Source organism: Prionailurus viverrinus, chromosome D4 (assembly GCF_022837055.1).
Source record: "Prionailurus viverrinus isolate Anna chromosome D4, UM_Priviv_1.0, whole genome shotgun sequence".
NCBI lineage: Eukaryota > Metazoa > Chordata > Mammalia > Carnivora > Felidae > Prionailurus > Prionailurus viverrinus.
In genome coordinates this window covers 1,350,395-1,366,871 of record NC_062573.1, presented here as the reverse complement: position 1 = coordinate 1,366,871, position 16,477 = coordinate 1,350,395, and the positions used below count along the sequence as shown (strand labels likewise).

General features: G+C 55.8%; 2 protein-coding genes across 4 annotated transcripts; one reads left to right on the top strand and one right to left on the bottom strand.

The window, feature by feature from the left end:
• The first annotated feature begins 155 nt into the window (after positions 1-155).
• On the top strand, positions 156-12,083 carry TTC16 (tetratricopeptide repeat domain 16). The gene is given in 13 exon segments (XM_047829233.1): positions 156-606; positions 608-713; positions 868-1,007; positions 1,952-2,052; positions 2,144-2,273; positions 4,393-4,607; positions 5,248-5,492; positions 5,857-5,998; positions 8,062-8,227; positions 8,755-8,897; positions 9,072-9,252; positions 10,678-10,765; positions 11,170-12,083. Coding segments are annotated over 13 exon segments (2,469 nt in total). The 5' UTR covers positions 156-432; the 3' UTR covers positions 11,808-12,083.
• TOR2A (torsin family 2 member A) lies at positions 12,021-15,904 on the bottom strand. Of its 3 annotated transcripts, XM_047829240.1 has the most exons (5): positions 15,559-15,888; positions 14,737-15,002; positions 13,798-13,973; positions 12,981-13,108; positions 12,021-12,804 (listed from the first exon to the last, which is right to left on the bottom strand). In XM_047829240.1, exons 1-5 carry the CDS (start codon positions 15,707-15,709, stop codon positions 12,560-12,562), a joined length of 966 nt encoding a protein of 321 aa, XP_047685196.1. In that variant the 5' UTR covers positions 15,710-15,888; the 3' UTR covers positions 12,021-12,559. The 3 variants fall into 3 exon arrangements, with proteins under 3 accessions (XP_047685196.1, XP_047685197.1, XP_047685198.1); XM_047829241.1 differs by lacking the exon at positions 14,737-15,002 and having other exon boundaries at positions 15,559-15,693; XM_047829242.1 differs by lacking the exon at positions 12,981-13,108 and having other exon boundaries at positions 12,669-12,804; positions 15,559-15,904.
• Between the last annotated feature and the right edge of the window lie 573 nt (positions 15,905-16,477).

The window sequence follows — 16,477 nt, the reverse complement described above, 5'->3', positions numbered from 1 at the left end:
GCCTCCTACCAGCCTCATTTCCAGCCCTCGTCCATCCTGTAAAACATCTGAGGAGAGTGTGTCAGTGGAGCAGAGGTCATCTCTGAGGCCTCCCCCCAACTTGCTGTCCCTTGGTTCTAGGATGCTCTGGAACTTGACCCGGTTCCCTCACAGCACATCTCAAAGCCATGGGTGAATCCAGTCCCAAAGGGACCCTACAGCGCATCTTTGGAACCAGCCAGGTGTTCCAGAACATTGATGATGTAAAGCCAAAGGCCACGGGATTAACGGTGCCTCTCAAAGTCAGGGAGTAGTGAGTGACTACCTTGTCCCAGGCTCCCAGGTTCCTACTCTGCACAGCCAGTGACATGCCCTACAGCTTTGGGTTGGTTACTCTCCCTCTCTGGGCTTCGGTGAACTCAACTGTATAACAGGGCTCTCCCACATCAGCAGATGAAGATGGTGGCCTGGATGAGCTCCAAGAAGGCCAGCCTCCTCTCCCTGGGTGTCTGTCTACCTGCCCAACCCTGTCTCTCCACCCAAGCCTCCCTCCTCCCAACCCACCTGCAGCTGCAGCTGTATGCCCTGGGCTGGCCAAAGTCAGGGCCAGCCCCTCTGCTTCCTGCCCCCCCCCCCCCCCCAGCTATCACCAAGGCCAGCAGTGCTTGGAGAGAGAGGACTGGGAGATGGCCGTGCTGTACTTTTCCCGCGCCCTCCACCTGAACTCCCAGCTGGTGAGCGGTGGGCATGGGCGGTTGCTGACACACACTTTGCCCTCACCGTTGAACCTGCCAGGCCCCTTCTCTCAGTCCCTTCTGGTAACTGAGCATCAGGCCTCAGCGGACGGTGGGGAGGGGACACAGCCTGGGTCCTCTCTCCCTCAGGTAGACTTCTATGCTTTACGCGCCGAGGCCTACATCCAGCTCTGTGACTTCTCCTCGGCCGCCCTGAACCTGCGAAGGGCCTACTCCTTCCAGCCGGAGAACACCAAATACCTGGAGCGGCTTACCTTCGTCCTTTACCTGCAGGTGCCTGGGGCTGCCGCAGGCCCACCCAGGGCGCCCGCCTCACACCCAAGCCTGTTGGCTCTCCCTTCAGCTGTGGGGGTTTTCGTTGCTCCAGGGACCAGCTCCGCCTCTCTAGGGACCTTCTTGTCCCATCTGTACCTGCTGCCCCTCTCGTGGCCTCTCCCACCTCCAGAGCTGGGTAAAGTGTTTTGCAACATCGCCCAATGAGAGCTTTCTGCAATGATTACAGTGGTCTGATTACAATGATTACCTGGGACTGATGAGCCTTTGGGATACAGTGTGACCGGGGAACTAATTTTTTGGTATTACTTAATTCATTAATTTAAATTTGTACAGCCACACGAAGCTGGTGGCTACTGTACTGGGCCACACAAACCTAGCGTCTAGGGAGGCTCAAGCACTAAAAAGGTAAGAGCATTCCCCATTCACAGTTCAAGACAAAAGTATTAAGTCACAAAACACCAACAAAGTCCAAGACTTGCTGTTTCTCTCTGTTCCTGTTTCTGTATTGCTGTCCCTCTCTTTTGTAATGTTTATTTATTTTTGAGAGAGAGAGAGCATGAACAAGGAAAGGGCAGAGAGAGAGGGGGAGACAGAGAATCCCAAGCAGGCTCTACACGGTCAGGGCAGAGCCTGATGCAGGACTTGAACTCACAAACCATGAGATCATGACCAGAGCCAAAGTCGGACCCTTAACCAACTGACGCTGAGCCACCCAGGTGCCCCTGTATTGTGTTTTTGTCAACTGTATAATTCTCTTGCTGTGTCTCCCTAGCCCTGTATCTCTTTCCATCTCTGTGTCTCTGTCCCCTGTATTTTCTCCTAGATCTGAAGGGCTGTGTCCCTGTCTCTTGTCTCTCTTCCCTCCTGCCCCAGTGGTGCCCCCTGCAACTGATAGGTGCTGCTGGGTTTCAAGCAGGAGTGACTCCCCCCTGTGTCCCCAGGGCCAGTGCCTGCTCGAGCAGCGTGCCTTCCTGGATGCCCTGAAAATCTTCTCGCAAGCCTCTGCACTCCAGCCCGAGAAAGCCAGCTTCCGTTACCGATGGTGAGTGCCCGGCATGTGTCCTTGTTCCCCTGGCAGCCCCTTCCTGCCCCTCTCGCCCGGCAGACAGAGTGCCTCTGCCCCCCACCCTCAGCATGGCCTGTCTCCTGGCCCTCAAACGGCACCAGGACTGCCTCTCGCTCGTCACCCAGGAGGTGCAGCTTGGCACGACCAATGCCGACGTCTACATCCTCCGGGCCAGGCTCTACAACTTCTTCCAGAAGGTAGAGCAGGGAGGGCAGGGCGAGGGTGGCCCTCCCCCTGCCTGGGTGCCCCCAGCATACCCTGCGATTACAGGAGGCCGCTAAGCTGTCCATGTGGTGGCGACACTGTCCTCTCCGGGCAGAGTCCCCAGCTGTCACTGACCACTCAGCATAGTTGTCCTGTTGTCACTCAGCTCTGGTTCTGTGCCAGGCCTGTGTCGGCCCTCAGAAACCCCAGGGTGAGAACCCTATGCCATCCCTGCCCTTATGGAACTCACAGCCCAGGGGAGATGTCCTTAAGCAGATAATTACACAAAGAATGATTTCACGAGTGTGGGGGCACCCAATGATCCATTAGATAAGGCAGCCCTTCCTCCCTTCCTTTGTCTCCTTATTTTTTTTTTAAATGCTTACTTATTTATTTTAAGAGGGAGAGAGAGCATGAGCAGGGGAAGGGCAGAATCCCAAGCAGGCTCCGCCTAGGTGCAGAGCCTGACGTAGGGCTCGAACTCACATAATGTGAGATCGTGACCTGAGCTAAAACCAAGAGTCGGGTGCTTAACCAACTGAGCCACCCAGGCACCCCCTTTCTCTCCTTATTTGCCTCAGTGAACATTTTAGGAGCCCTGCACTGGGCATGGGGCCAGACAGTATAGGGAACACCTTGGGGGCAAGGGAGACTTGGGGTCACAAGAGAGGAGGGGACTGCAGGTATGAGAGGGCATCAGGCAGGGTCTTGTGAACTGAAGAGGACCCTGACTTCTTCCTGGGGAAGCAGGAGCCTCAAAGGGGAGCTCCCTGGGGCAGTGGGCTTTCAAAAGATCCTTTTGGCTCCCAGGTGGAGTTTGGGCTGGAGGGGCAGGTCGGGAGGCCGGGAGCCTGGGTGCCGTCCAGTTGGAGAGGAAGGTAGAAGGGAGGGTGGCCATGGGGGTGGCAGGAAAGGGGCAAGTCCCACAGTCCTTTGGAAGTCGGGAATAGAGACGGACGTGAGAGGGCTTGAGGGAAAGGGAAGGATCCAGAACAATGCCTGGTGTTCCTGCTTGGCCTGGTGCATGGGAGTGGGGGAACTCGGGGGGACGAAGGAAGGGCTGGGTGGGTTCACCTCAGTCACCAGGTGGTGCATCCTGGGGGTAGCCGGAAACCTGAGCCTCTCCGTGCTGGGGTCTGGGCTTCTGGGCCCCACAGTGACTCAGTGAGAGAGTCTCCTCCCGAGGCAGGAGACTCATAATTATTGTAATTATCAGTAATTGCTGACTGTGGGAGTTCAGCCCCTCCTGCCACCTCCACCTCTGTCATATGTACACACCTTCAAAGCACTTGACCCATGCTTGTCTTTAAGACTCGAGGTAACCCCCTTTAGATACAACCCATTGTCCTCTTTTCACAGATGAGGAGCTGGGTCCAGAGGGCCTGTTCCAAGGTCACACAGCCAGCTCTCGTTGGTGCTGCCTTTGAACCCAAGCCCACCTGCTCCAAAGCCCTGTCCCTTGCCTCTGCCATCTTCCTCCTCCTGACTTCCGCTCGCACCTGGTGTCCACACTGTTTGCTGTGCTCACCCTCCAACCAATTACCCTACAGGCCACATAATGCTTGCTAAAACTGTTTATTGACTCACTGACAGATTTGCTTACCCAGTGGAAGGTATTTGCCTGGGGATGTTTTCTGTTTGTGCCCAGGTCTGTATCTGTTCCTTGCCAGAGCGGTCTTGGGCTTAAAGGTCAGGGGAGTTGGGGAAGGCATGTGCGTGGGAGGATAGGGAGGAAACGACAGTCACGGTCAGGAGGACACACCCTCCACCCACCTCGAGTGAGCTTTGAAGAAGTTCTCCAAGGAGGAGGCATCTGCAGCCCCATTCTACGGCAGAAACCACTCAGGCTGACCTGGCTCACCTGAGGTCACATCTGGAGAGGGACCAGCAGGGATGGGGCTTGGGATGGGATTTTCCCATAATGCTCCCTGCTTCCTTCATGAGGCAAAAAACAAAAGGCGGAATAGCAATGCAGGGGCACTGAGGATGGGGGACACGGTGCCTGCCTGCCCAGAGAAAGGCCCCTATAGGCCTGGAGGTGTGCTTTCACCACGGGACAGGTCGGAGCTCAGCTGAGCCTGCGGCCCTGATGTCATCCTTGGCCCCCTGCAGCCCAGCCTCTGCTATCGAGACCTGCACAGAGCCTTGCTGTTGGACCCCAAGCACCCACAGGCCAAGATGCTGCTCAAGATGATGGTGGACCAAGCCCAGCAGGCTCGCCAAGATGCTGGGATCCTAGCCGTGCAGGGCAAGCTTCATTACGCTCTGCAGCGCATCAACTGTGCCATCGAGAACAACCCTCTGGATCCAGGCCTCTTTCTTTTCCGGTACTGTGTGGGGAGGTGCCCATCTTGGATCGTGCTGTGTGGACTCAGGAAAGGCCTTGATCCTCCCCAGGCCTCGGTTTCCCCATGTAGCCTCTAATAATCTTTCCCTACAACCCATTAGGGTCAAAGCTGGGGAGAAGGTGGTAGCTGCTCTCGCCGTTAGAGGAGGGGCAGGCAGCCGCCTCAGTTAACCTGGGAATTCTGGCCCCCCAGGCCTGCTGAGCATCCATGCTGGCAGGCTCAGCCCAGCTCAGTGGACAGGCTTGGGTTTGAATCTTCCCCCCGCCCAGGACTCAGTACACGATTTGGGGCCGTTTAAGTTCCTTGAACCTAGGTTTGTGCATATAAACAGTGGGGTAAAACATCCGCCCCACATACAAAAAGGCCTTTTGCATAGAGGTTGGCGTGCACCTGCTTCCCAAAAACAAAGGTGGAAGCTATTTTTGAGTAAAACGAAACTGCCAGTGACCAGCAGGTTATCCAAGTGGTAACCCAGAGCCCGCCCCACATCTAAGCTAGAGGCCGAGGAGGGGGGGCCCTCACGCACCTCCCCGGGTCAAGATGGTCCAGAGTGGCCAACAGTCTGGCTGGCCACCCCGGTTGGTGGGGGTGCCTTGGCCCTCATGCCCCTCCCCCGCAGGGGCATCATGTACCGCCGCCTCTGGGAGTTTGACGCGGCTGTGGAGGACATCCTGAAGGCGCTGGACATGATGAGCGAGTGCCAGGAGGACATCGCGCAGCAGGCGCAGCGGCAGCTGCTGCTGGCCTACAACGACTTCGCGGTGCACTGCTACATGCAGGGTGCCTACCAGGAGGGGGTGCTGCTGCTCAACAAAGCCCTCAGGGACGAGCAGCAGGAGAAAGGCCTGTACATCAACCGTGGGGGTGAGCGCCGGCTGCCCCTGCCCCTCTAAGTCCGGAGCTGGGCACCTGAGGCCCCTCAAGGAGGGAGGACGGGAGGAGGGAGAGAGCCTCAGTGCCCTGGGGACACACTTTGGGAAGTGCTGCCTTAGACAAGGGCTACAGTCTGTTCAAACTGCTGAGAATCAGGCTACTGGTAAAAGGTGCCCCGAGGCAAGGCAAACCTCGGCAGGCACCCTCCACCACCGGCAGGTGCCCTCCACCGCCCACGGGAGTTCGTAGCCACCAGTCTCAGGATCCCCTGGGGGTGGGGAAGCGGGGCTGGGGCTCCTGGGCACTGGGCTTGAGGACCCACTAAGCCCCCTGTCCCCGGGTCCCTGGGCCCCAGATTGTTTCTTTCAGCTGGGCAACCTGACCTTTGCGGAGGCGGACTACCAGCAGGCGCTGGCACTGAGCCCACAGGACGAGGGTGCCAACATCCGCATGGGCCTGCTGCAGGAGAAGATGGGCTTCTGCGAACATAGGAGCAAGTGCGTGACTTGTGGGCGGGACCCCGTGGCGCTGGGGGGCGGGGCATGGCTCGAGGCCGCCTGCTGGGACCCTGGGTCGAGATCCTCTGCTCTCCCAGGCAAGTTTTTGTGAAAAATTAGTCACTTTTTTTCAGAATATTGTTATGGTAATTGCACTTTTTATAAAATATCTCCAGTGTTCCGTGTGGGGCTTAGACTCAGGAACTGTGAGATCACCGTCTGATCACCATCAGAGCCCTAACGGACTGAGCCACCCAGGCGCCCCTCCTATGTATATATTAACAATTAGTACCATTTTACAAAATGAAATAACGTTAAACTGTCTTTTGACTTCCGATCTTATTATATATGCGACTATATCATTCTTCTTTATTATTTGCATGGTATTCCATTTTATGGAAGTACCACAATTCATTTCTTTAGACAACTTTCTACTGATGAATATTTGGGCTGTTTTCTGGGATTTTTTTGTTGTTTGTTTGTTTGTTTTATACATAACGTAATGAGCACCCAAGATATACATTTTCATGCATTATACTAGGAATGCCACAGTTAGATTGCTGGAAGCCAAATTGTTGTGTTAAAGGGTGTGAACATTTAACATTTTAAAACAATATCTTGGGACACCTGGGTGGGTCAAGTCAGTTGAGTGTCCAGCTCTTGATTTCAGCTCAGGTCTTGATCTCAATGGTTTGTGAGATTGAGCCCCACCTTCTTGGCTTCATGCTGATAGTGCAGAGGCTACTTGGGATTCTCTCTCCCTCTCTGTGCCCCTCCCCACTAGCACTGCCTCTCCCTTTCAAAAGAAATTAAAGAAAGAAAGAAAGAAAGAAAGAAAGAAAGAAAGAAAGAAAGAAAACCATAATATCCAATTGTTCTCCACAAATAGTAAGCTGCTGTAAACTTCCCCCAGGAAAGGAGTCTTTGTTTTCCCAATCTCCCTAGTGCCAGGTGTTAAGACTGTTTTCTTTTCTTTCTTTTTTTTTTTAAGACTATTTTCAACTCTGCTAATGCAGTAGGCAAAGAAACACTCTTGAGTTCATTTATGTTGCAAGTTTAAATGGCTAGTGCACTGCAGCACCTTTTGTGCGTGTTCATCATTATGGCTGGCCCCAACCAGATTTTTTTTTTTTTAAATGATAAATTGCTCTTTAAAACTTTTTGTTGTTACAGAGTTCTTTGTAGGCTGGGAAAATTATCATCTGCCTCTGTGGGAAAATATATTTCTCCTATTTATTAGCTTTCCTTTGTGGTGGTTTTGCTACTCGGTAACTTGGGATTAAATCGTAGTCAAATTAATTTTCTCCTTTTTAGCTCTTGGGTTTGTGACATTCTCAGAAGGGTCTTCCTTACTCGTAGATATTAAAAACATTCACTTAGAGGGGTGCTGGGGTGGCTCAGTCAGTTAAGTGTCTGATTTGATTTTGGCTCAGGTCTTTTTTTTTTTAATGTTATTTATCTTTGAGTGAGAGAGAGAGAGAGACACAGAGAGAGACAGAGAGAGACAGAGACGGAGCATGAGCAGGGGAGGGGCAAAGAGAGAGGGAGACACAGAATCTGAAGCGGGCTCCAGGCTCTGAGCTGTCAGCACAGAACCCAACATGGGGCTCGAACTCGTGAACTGCGAGATCAAGACCTGAGCTGAAGTCGGATGCCCAACCAGCTGAGCCACCCAGGCGCCTCTGGGCTCAGATCTTGATCTTACGGTTCTCGAGATGGAGCCCCACGTCGGGATCTGTGCTGACAGGCTGATAGCAAGGAGTCTGCTTGGGATTCTCTCTCTCTCTGCCCCTCCCCTCCCCCCACTTTCTCCCCCTCCCTCTCTCTCAAAATAAATAAGCTTTATTTAAAAAAAAACATTCACTTATATTGGGGTCTTATACTAGCATTTAAGTGTTGGGGCCATTAAGAGTGTTACTGTTAGAAGAGCAGAGGGGCATGGTGGAGTTGGGGGAGCAGAGACCAGCCTGATTTTCCCCAGACTCCCCACTGGGGCCTAGCAATTGCTATTTCCCTCCAGAGGGCCCAGCTCACAGCAGCCTGTGACCCACTGTGTCCTGCAGGCAGTTCCATAAGGCAGAGAGCCACTTCTCAGTGGCCATCCGGCACAACCCCCGGAAGGCCCAGTACTACCTGCACCGTGCCAGGAGCCGGCAGCTCCTGCAGAACATTCTGGGGGCCCGCCTGGATGTTGCCACCGTCCTGCTCCTCAACCCCAAACAACCTAAGGTGGGTTCCTGCTGGGCCAGGAGGGCGGGCTCCAGAATCCATACCCACTGTTGCTTAAAGATACCCCCTGTTCCCAGCAGTCTGGTTTCCTAGAAAATCTAACAGCGGCCAATGCCAAGCACTTACAGTGTGCCAGGTACTGTTCTAGCCACTTCAACTTGCATTGCGTTTCCCCTCTTCAGCACCCTATGAGACAGGTAACATTATCATCACCCCCAATTTGCAGGTGAAGAGGGTAGGGTTCAGACAGGTCAGTTCCCTTGCCCCAGGGCACACACTCAGAGGCCAACCCCCCAAAGGCTGGTTCCAGCACCTGCAGTTGGCTGGCCAGGTCGGGGTCAGTGTGCTCTCTTCCGGTAGGCCTCCTCACAGGCTCCTCCCAGTTCTGGAGCAAGAAGGTCTGGCCCTCTAAAAACCGCAATTTGTAAACGCTTCCCACGTCAGCTCTGAGAAGGGCTCTGCAAAGGGAGGGCAGCGCCACACCCTTCGCCCCCTGCCCTGGCCCACACCCGGCTCTTTCCTGGCAGCTGCTCCCACTGATGGCCAACCTCTTCCCGGGCATGTCGGTGGAGGAGGTGCTCGGCAGCCAGGCGGCCCACCTGGCCAGGTTGCAGCTGGATCGGGTGTCGGAGAGCAGCCCGCAGGCTGGCATCCCTCAAGGCATCGTGGGGCAAGTTCCTCAAGTGGGGACCTCGGGCCAGGAGCGGGAAATGGCCGGGGGTCAAGACTCCTCCTACCCCACTGCCTCCTCAGGCCCTTCTCCAGACCCCAGGGCTGGTGGGCTGAGTCTGGCAGGGGGGGGGGGGGGGGGCTTACCCAGCGCTCTGGGGCCATGGCTTGGCAGGCAGCTCAGGGAGCGGGAGCGAGAGCGCCACAAGGCACGGGCCCTGCAGCTCAGGTGGAAGCAGGAACAGCCTTTGGCCGAGACCTCTGAAGAGCTCAAGGCCACCACCCCCCAGACCCTGGAGGGAAAGCCAGAAGGTCCAAAAGAAGAAGCTGAGACCCCCCAAAAGGAGGAAAAACAGGCGAGTGTACCACATGCTGGGGCCTAGGGCCTGGAGGTCTGGGGGGAGCATACCCCAAGCCAGGGCTGAGGGATGCAGATTGGCTGGAGGCTGGCATCCGGGTCTGGCTCTGCCGCCACTCAGCTGTGTGACTCGGGCTGGGGACATTCTGCTCTGAGATGGGGATGGTACCAGTAAGGGGTACACCCCTGAGGAAGGGCACACGAGGATGTGGGCCCCTCACAAGGAGGCCTTCCCACACTTGGCCACACTCACCTTCATAAATTCTGTGTGTGCTGGCTGTGCCAGGATTTTCTTAATTCTGCAATCCAGTTCAAAAAATTTTTCTATTGAATGTAATGTAAATATAGAAAAGTACACAAATCCTAAGGGAGCGAGCTGATGAATTTTCACAAACTGAATACAGCCACGACACCATTATCTTTTGAAAGACCACATTCCCAGGCCCCCTGCAGGTCCCTCCCCTAGCCCAGTGCACCCCCAAGGCTGTCCTGACTGCTGACATCACAAATGAATGTGTCTGTTCACGCCCATGGACGGATACAGTGTGCCCGCTTGTCTGACTCCTTTCACTAAGCTTGTTGGTGAGATGCATCTAAGCTGACCGCTCATTCTCATCGCTGTAGAGAATTCCATCCTGTGGAAGCCCCACGATTTGTCCGCCCCACTGCTGATGCGAGTACACTTGTGTTCAGAGGAAACGTTACGAATGAGTAAACGGACCACGAGCATCCCTTGCCATAAACGGCAACAGCCAGCGCTAGTTTTTTAGCTCACGCTGCAACACACAAATGCAGAACTTTGATTTGTGTGCCCTCTGAAGTCATCGTGAGCTCCCTCCCTCGGGGCGAGGTAGAGCTAGCGCCTGCCCATCCTCACTTCCATTCCCCTCAGCCTGCAGGCGTGAGTGGGTCGGAGGGGTCCAGCAGCCACACACCTGGCTGTGGCGTCCTGCAGGCCCAGATTCAAGCCCCGCCTCTCTGCTTTCTTAGCTGCGTGTCCCGGGCAGGCTGCTGCGGCACCCGTAGCCTGGGTTTCTGGACCATGAGAGGGTAGTTCCCTCCCAGATATGTGGGAGGATGAAATGGGAGAGGCATGTAAAGTGTAAAAACATTCCTCCATTCTTCACTAGCTGTTCCCCAGGGCACAGCACTTTACCGTTTACAGAAGCCTGTCCCACACTTGAACTCATTTGCCTTTTGAAACTGAGGCCCAAGCAGCTGCCCAAACACTCCCTTTCTCAGAGTGCCATGCCAGTCTGGTCTGCCCACTCCCCTTCCTGGCCAGTCTTAGCCTGTCCGTGTCCCACCCAGCCCCAACTGGGGACCCTTGCGGAGCTCTAAGCTGCTGGTCTTCCTTCCAGAGCTGTGCCACTGGCCCACGGCCTCCCACAGCCGGTGACTGCCTTGCTTGTCTCTGCCCTAGGAGGAGAAGCCGAAGGCCGCAGCCAGCAAGGTGAGGTCCCTGTCCAACAGCTACCTCAGCCAGACGTCTTCAGGCTGCATCTTGGGCTGTAAGTCCCCAGCGCTCCTGCCGGCCCTGAGTACACCAAAGCGGCAGAGTGGGCCAAGGTCAGGGGTCAGAGACTCTCTGGCCCGTAGATGCTTCTGGGCTCTGCTTCTTACAGCTGTGTGACTCTAAAGCAGGAGTGAGGATCCTCGCTCTGCAAGGGGGGTGGTGAACCCTCAGGGAGGGCTGCACGAGGGGGGTCCTCACCGTCTCCCGGTTATCCTACAGCCCTGGCCCGCCTGCAGGGCTTGGGTTGCCGAGGAGGGCTGGGCTGGTGTCGTCTGGCAGACCTTCCCCATGGCCACGCAAGGCCTGTGGGGCATAGGCAAGGGTGAGACGGACACCTCCTTTTCCTGGAGCTGTCTGTGAAGGGCAGCCTGACAGGTACCCTTGGCACATCCTTCCTAGTCAGGACCCTGTCCGCCTCAGAGACAGCCATGTCCACTACCTGCCAGGAATACAGGAGCACCTCGGGCACTGCTGTGACATCCTCAGTCTCCTCACTGCTGAAGACTCAATCCTCAGACCTGTTGGAGAACGGGGAAGACCTAAAATTGAGCCACAGGCCCAGAGAAAACGAGGCCGCCCGGGGCCAGAGCCGGAGGCCCAGCCAGACCGCGGCCGCCCAAGGCCAGAGCCGGAGGCCCAGCGAGATGAAGGCCCCCCAGGGCCAGGGCCAGAGGCCCAGCAAGACGGAGGCGGCCCAGGGCCAGAGCGGTAGTTCCAGCGAGACAGAGGCCACCCGATGCGCACGACGAAAGCCTAACAAAACCAAGGCCGCTAGGGGCCCAAGGCAGAGGTTCAGAAAGACCAAGGTTGCCCATGGCCATAGCTGGGGACCCAGTAAGGCTGCCACCCAGGGCCAGTGCTGGGGACTGATCCGAAGTCCCAGCAAGACCAAGGATTTCTATGATCCAAGTTGGAGCCCCAGCAGCACTGAGGCCACTCAGGGCCAATGCCAGAAGCCCAGCAAGACTGATGCTGCCCAGAGTTTGAGCCAGAGCACGAGCCCAGGTTCCAGCAAGACTGAAGTAACCAGGGCCTGAGCCTAAGTCTCAGAAAACCCCAGCCAGAAAAATCAAGGCTGGCCAGGACTCCAGCCCTAGCAGTTACATTGTTCTCTGGAGGGACCCTTCAGCCCCTCACTTCTTGCTGGGTATGGAAGAGATTCCAACCCCCTCCCCCCATACACACACGCTCACTGGCACTCAGCAAACTAGCCTCCTTCCAGAGCAATTAGATACCTCAGCCAACATTCCTCTGGTCCCATGGCTAAGTTTATTGTGTTTGTTCTCTTATAAAATTAAAAACTTTAAAAACTAGGCCCAAGTGGCAGCTTGTGTCCGTCTGTTCACGGAGACTGAGAAGTCTCAGCTTGGCTTTACGATACTGGGACATAGGGTATGGAATGGAGGATTGAGAATACGGTGCCAGACCAAGGGGCCAAGAGTAAGACTGAAGAGGGAGGGAGCAGCCATGAGCCACAGTCCCTGAGTTACAATTCACATTTTAAGAAGGCTCAAGCTGGAGGGCAAGGTCAAGGCTCACTGAAGTTCTGGGGTCACCAGTGGTTTCCCTAGGGAAGGAAGCAAAGGCCAAGATGCCCTGAGGAGAGCAGTTAAGAGGCCAGGGCCTGCCCTGGCCCCCTGGCCCATGGCCTGGCCAACGTGCCTCCTCATCTTCACTTTGGACTCTGGGTCTCACTCTCCAGGAGGCTCAGGAAAAGAGTCCCTACTGAAGAGGCCCCAGGGCTCTCCTGCACAGCCTGGCCAGGAGGGCAAGGGTGCCATCTAGAGACTCAGAGGAAGAAGGCAATCCTGGAAGCCACAGTTTTGCAGCCATTGGAGGAAAAGAGCTGCTCGTCCTCAGGGAAGAAGGTGGTGCTGTCCAGCACAGCCTGGACGACCTCATCCCTTGGCTCCAGGCCCAGCTGGGCCAGCTCGTTGAGCACGCAGTGCCGCACATGGTGCCGCTGCAGTGGGAGGAAAGGCACCAGCACGTCTAGGAGATGCTCTTCCAGGATGCCTGAGCGCCAGAAGCCATCTGCAGGAAGGGACAATGGGGGAAGGGTCTATGTTGGGCTCAGGGACAGCCCCGGAGTGCCAAAGTGTGGGCTGAGAAGTACCAGGTCGGTGGGCAAAGCATCAGACCCAGCCCTGGGTGAAGCCCCAACCTGCTGAAGTTACCCCAGGGCGGGGGGCCTCCTGAGCGGAACTCACGGTGCGGGTTGTCCAGCACAGCCTGGGAGATGACCAGCTCCAGTTCCTGTAGGCGGATCTCCTCACGGTCCCGGCGGCTGCGCCACGCCTCCAGTGCCACCTGGTTGATCTGCTCACCACCAGTGTTGCTGAAACCATGGGGGACGCAGGCTCAGGAGGGGCAGGATGGCCCCTGCTTCCCACGTGCCACCTAACACAACCTGAGCCTGGGGACCCAGCTCAGTACCAGCAGGAGCCAAAAAACGCACTGAAAACATAGCACAGGCACCACTTCCCCTCTCCAGCGCCTGTGTCTACAACCATGACCCCTGGAAATTCACCTATATGTGCCACGCACTTAAGAGTTTACAAAACACTTTTGGGTCCCTTAACTGACTTTCCCTCCCCCGGCCTCTAGGAGGACAGTGAGGCGTTGATATTGGCCCTGCTGTGCAGAAAAGGAGATGGGAGTTCAGAGAGGTGAAGTGATTTGCCCAAGGAAACATAGCTAGGACTCTTAGAGGTGGGACTAGAATTCCAGTCCTGTTTTTCCCAAGTCTGTGTCCTCCTGGCCACAAAAGAGGGAAGCCCCTTAACCTAGCAGGCTTCCACAAACAAACAGTGAGGATAACAAAGACTGAGCCTGGAATGGGCTTTGAAAATGTCAAAATGTGAATAACAGTGTCACAGTGAGGGTGTAAGGGGCTTTGGAAAAGCCCAACTGGGCCTGGGGGTGGGGGGAGGAAAGGTATTCTGCTATGGGACCGCAGGCCAAGACTGGATAGCTGAGACCTTGGACACGTGTCCCCGTACCATCCTGCTGCAGAGCTGGACCCACCTGATGAAGATGAAGATGGCTTTGCGATAGTTGGTCCCGAACACAACCCAAGAGGAGCCCAGGAAAGGTCGCAGGACCTCCATCAGGCCTGGGGCCAGCTTGTCCATCTCGTCAAAGAGGAAGAGGGAGCGGCTGCAAGCAGTGAGGTTCCCCTGGACCCAGCTCTTAAGATCCTTCTGCAGGAGAGAGGCAGGAATCTGAGGGAGATGCTCCTCTAACCCCAGACTTCTTCCCAAGGCCAAAACTAATCCCCTTCCCAGGAGGGTATGGTCTCCCAGAGAAAACTAATCCTTTCATGGGGCTGCGGGCAAAACTGTGGCCCTGAGAAGCGAGAACCTTATTCAAGCTCACAGAGCAAGTCAGCAGGCTCACAGAGACTCAAACCCAGGCCTTACGTCAGCCTGATCAGGACTCATTCTCCGATCCTTCCTACTTTCCATAAAAGGGGAAGGTTCCTTTATGCCCCCTGAACCTTCCCAGTAGTATTGACAGCTGAAACAGATCAGCCTGCAAAGTACCTTGCAATCAACAACAATAGTAGTAGTAAGAGCGACTATTTACTGAATGCTTCCTCTGAGCCTCAAATTGGGACTATGCTTTGCAGAAAGAAGATAACGCAGACTGTCTGGCAAAGGTAAGTGCTCAATAAATAATACCTGCAACTATATGATCCCGTGTCCCTGGCAACAACCTTGGCAGGAAGGTACCATTACTGCCCCCCCCCCCCCCCCCGCCAGGATTTAAAGCAAGAACTCCCTGCCAGGTAGAATGGCACCATCTCAAGCTCTGGTCATGATGGGTCCTGAGGGCTGGGGCTCCAACTGGCTGTGTGGCCTGGAGCAAGTGACTCTCCCTCTCTGGACTGAGGATTCATTCACTCCCTAGGGTCTGGCACCCCAACATGCAGGTGAATGGTGGCCCAGGATGCCACCAGCCTACCTTGTAGCGCTCCACGTGGCCGGGGTGGGGGAAGTGGATGACGGGGGAAAAGTGGTGTACATGAGGGCTGCGGAGACCACCCCGGAAAAGGTAGCGCGCCAGCAGGGAGCTGACGTAGGACTTGCCAGTGCCTGTCCAGCCATGCAGGGAGAGGACCAGTGGCTTGGTGGGGGCTGGGTCCTGCACGAAGGCCTTCAGTGCCTTCACCACCAGCGCCTTGGCCAAGTGCTGGCCGGCAAGGTGCTGGGCCAGGTCACACTCCAGACCTAGGGCCACAAGAAGGGCAGAATCAGAGCTGAGGACACACCCAAGCTTGTCACGGAAGGGGGTGGGGAGGAGTCCTATCTGGAAACCCGGTCGAGGGTTCCCTGTGTTCCGGGACATTTTTACGTTCCCCTTCTGTAGAAAGGGAGTGGGGCCCTTGGGGTCTCCGGCTACAGCAGCCACCCTGAGACCTGACTCAGCTCAGCTCCAAGTGAGTGTGAGCTGTCAGCAGGGTTGGCCCAAGGCTTCTGACCACGCCCGAGGCAGGCTTCTCCCCTGTGGAAGCCCAATCTTCCCCCCAAGGCCCTGCTGTCAAATGCCTCTCTCCATCCTGGCAGGGCTCTCCCTAGACCCCAAAAAGGCTTCCTCAAACCTACGCCCCAAGTCCGGGGCTCCAGGCTCTCAGTCCCGCAACGCCGGGCCCACTTCCGGCCCCAGCCATCCGGAAGTCCGAGTGTCCCGGCCCTCGGTTCTACGCTCCAGGTCTGGCCCTGGCGCAACCCTTGGGTGCAAAGGCTCCCCGGTCCGCCGGCCCCCCCCGCTCCTGCGGCTCCTCACCTTGGAAGTCAGGCTGGAAGTCACATTCGCAGAAGGCGCCGAAGTGGCAATGCAGCGAAGTCAGGTCCCAGGCGGCGGCCGCGGCCGAGACCAACCCCAGCAACCCGAGGAGCGAGCCCCAGGGCCGGCAGCCGCGTGTCGCAGCCGCCATACGGGTGAGGCCGGAGCCGGGTCTGGACCAACCGCCCCTCCCTAGAACCACAATTCCCGGCGTGCATCACTCCGTGGCAGCCACTGTCCGTAGACTACAACTCCCGGCTCCCCTCTGAGAGGCCCGCGCCGCCGTCCGGCAGCAGAACCGCAAGATAGCCTCTAGAGGGAGCCCGCGAACCGCCCAATCCAGGACGGCGGGCCACGTTTCCATGGCCACGGTAACTAGGAGACCATAATCGTGCCGAAAGAATAATAAAGGTTTATGCCACAAAGGGTGACGTAACAATTGTAGCAAAAACTTGTGCGGCACCTTAAAACTTGCAAAGAGCCCTTTCCGTGCTCTTTTTTTCTTTTACACGATAAAAGAGCGCTCAGTAATATAGCTTTTGGTGAGCACCTACTACGTGCCATTAGTGTTAGGTGCCTTATAGATCATAACAGTGCCTGTCAGGAAGAGAAATAGTGATATTTTGGGGCGCCTGGGTGGCTTAGTGGGTTAAGCGTCGGAATCTTGATTTTGGCTCAGGTCATGATCTCACTAACAGTGCGGACCCTACTTAGGATTCTCTCTCCTCTCTCTGTCCCTCCACCTCTCTCTCTCTCTCTCTCTCTCTCTCTCTCTCTTTCTCTCTCTCACTCTATTTCTCTCTCTCTCTTTTCTCTCTCAAAATAAATAAACTTAAAATAAGAGATGGTGATATTTCAACGTTTATTTATTTTTGGGACAGAGAGAGACAGAGCATGAACGGGGGAGGGGCAGAGAGAG

Excerpts from the sequence above, each read along its gene's own strand:
- TOR2A (XM_047829240.1), bottom strand. The coding sequence starts at position 15,709 with ATGGCGGCTGCGACACGCGGCTGCCGGCCCTGGGGCTCGCTCCTCGGG. Across the intron at positions 15,003-15,558 it reads CTTCCAGCCTGACTTCCAAG|GTCTGGAGTGTGACCTGGCC; the intron begins GTGAGGAGCCGC and ends TTGTGGCCCTAG. Across the intron at positions 12,805-12,980 it reads TGTGCTGGACAACCCGCACC|ATGGCTTCTGGCGCTCAGGC; the intron begins GTGAGTTCCGCT and ends CCCTTCCTGCAG.